At 35.1% G+C, this 2029-nt stretch overlaps 1 protein-coding gene across 1 annotated transcript; it reads left to right on the top strand.

The window, feature by feature from the left end:
- Positions 1 to 1449: 1449 nt before the first annotated feature.
- Tsp_13303 (protein ZNF452) lies at positions 1450 to 1540 on the top strand (the record flags this gene model as incomplete). Its single annotated transcript, XM_003368618.1, has 1 exon — positions 1450 to 1540. A coding segment is annotated over exon 1 (91 nt), but the record flags the coding sequence as incomplete, so codon positions are not given.
- Positions 1541 to 2029: the final 489 nt, after the last annotated feature.

The raw sequence follows: 2029 nt of genomic DNA, 5'->3' as shown, positions 1-2029 counted from the left end.
GTCTTATTAATTTATATTTATAGTGCACATTTGAAATGCATAAGTTCTTCTTATGGGATCGTCATTGTTAGAAAAATGAATCCATTACAAAACTAAAATTATTTATTGCATAATTTGTCAAATATAATTAAAGGCTTCACTTTTCAATAGTATAATGTAATGGATTAGTCAGAATAGATAAAATCGTTAAAAATTTCATTTAAACACAACCAACAAATACTCCCGCGTGTTACTACTACTCTTTTGATATTTCTCAATGAACTGGATTAGTACGTGATGATTTAATAAAAATGGATTAACAAATAGAAATGTCGTGAATTGTATTAATTTTGAAATAAATTCTCCCAAAATGCATATTAATCAGTACTATTTAAAAAATCATAACAACACAACCTGCCCTTCATGTTTTTTGTACATAATCAATATCGGTTAGCTAGTAGTATTGTTGTAGAAGAATGATACGCTGATGAAACAGTTCGCCTTTTGTTTTGCAACGAATGAACATCTATTATCTGCTTTTTATTTCGCTATTCGAATTTAGAAATTAATGCCATCTCGACATTATTAATAAATTATTGTAAATAATTGCACATATGCTTCTATTTATTTATTTACTTTTTTTTTCTATTAACAAACTCTACTCGGCTAACAGGGAACAATTTCCGTCTATTTGAATGATAATTTATTTTACAGTTTACATGCACGTGTGTACAGTAGAATACTCTAGGACAGTGTTTCTCAACCAGGGGGGCGCGCCCCCCTAGGGGGGCGTAGGAAGGTTCCAGGGGGGGCGTGAGAAGTAGGAATTTTTATTCCTGCAGAGGTGTTTGAAATTCAGCTTGGTCCACTTCAGCTAAATTTTAACCGCCAATTGTTTCTGGTCATCTTAGTTTTAGCGTAACCGCGTTAGCTGTGCGCAATTTATAATTTCCCTTGGCACTAAAATCTCATTTGGAAATTCATCTGATTTGACAAGAGACGTGAATAATTTTTGACAGAGGCATATGCACGATATTTATCAAACTCATAGAACAAAGCCGTATTTTGTCTAATGGTGGAAACAAGCAATGCGGTGAAAATTTCGCCTGAAGTCGACCATCACACTTTATTTTCTCATTCTTTCCTTCATTCGACATCGCGGCAACACCAACTTTTGTCTCGTGTGTGCATATATTTGCTGTTTATTTGTTTCAGTTTTCAAGAGATTTTGTAATATCAGTTGATTTCAGATTGTCTGAAATCACATCAATTCAGGTTTGGTTTTTTCCGCTCCTAAGTTTCTAAGTATTTTATTCTTATCAGTAATTAAATCTCCCACTATGATTATGGTTTTTAGCTTGGCTACTCATAATCGTGAACACAACGGTTTTATTACATTTCGCACCACGGTTGTTGCTTATAGAGTTTGTTATTATTTCCAATAGGCAAGTTATTTATTAGCGTACTGCTATGTACCACGAAGACATCCAGTTGGTAAACGAGCTGCGAAAACTAGTTAGATCGGATTATCCATACGACAGACTGGAAAAGGAGGAAGTTAGTTAGTTAGCGTCTGTGTATATTCACATCATCAATAAAGTTATATTGGACGTTGGCGTGAAATACAATACGTACAATGGTGTCGAAAAAACGCAAATATGATGCAGAGTACATCAAATACGGCTTCGTGGCTATTGAAAAAAACGGCGTTGAAGTGCCACAATGCGTTGTATGCCTTGATACATTCAGCAATGATGCTTTACGGCCAACCCGACTGCAGCGGCATTTGCATCACCGCCATCCTGAGTTATCAAAAAAACCTGTGGAATACTTTTGCGCTAAAAGAGATTCCCTTTCTCAAATGAGACTTGAGAAAAAAGTCAAGTATAATCAGGAGTCTGTCAAGGCTGATAAGAGCATCATATGAAAATAGCCATGTTGATTGCCAAGAATAAGAAACCACATACTATTGAGAAAATCTTGTTAAGCCCTGCATTGTGAATGCAGTAAAGATTCTGCTTGGGGATGACATGGCCGAAGCAATTTAAAA

Source organism: Trichinella spiralis (genome assembly GCF_000181795.1).
Source record: "Trichinella spiralis strain ISS 195 chromosome Unknown Scfld2167, whole genome shotgun sequence".
NCBI classification, from domain to species: Eukaryota; Metazoa; Nematoda; class Enoplea; order Trichinellida; family Trichinellidae; genus Trichinella; species Trichinella spiralis.
Note: the sequence above shows the minus strand (reverse complement) of the source record. Positions and strands in the feature narration are given on the sequence as shown.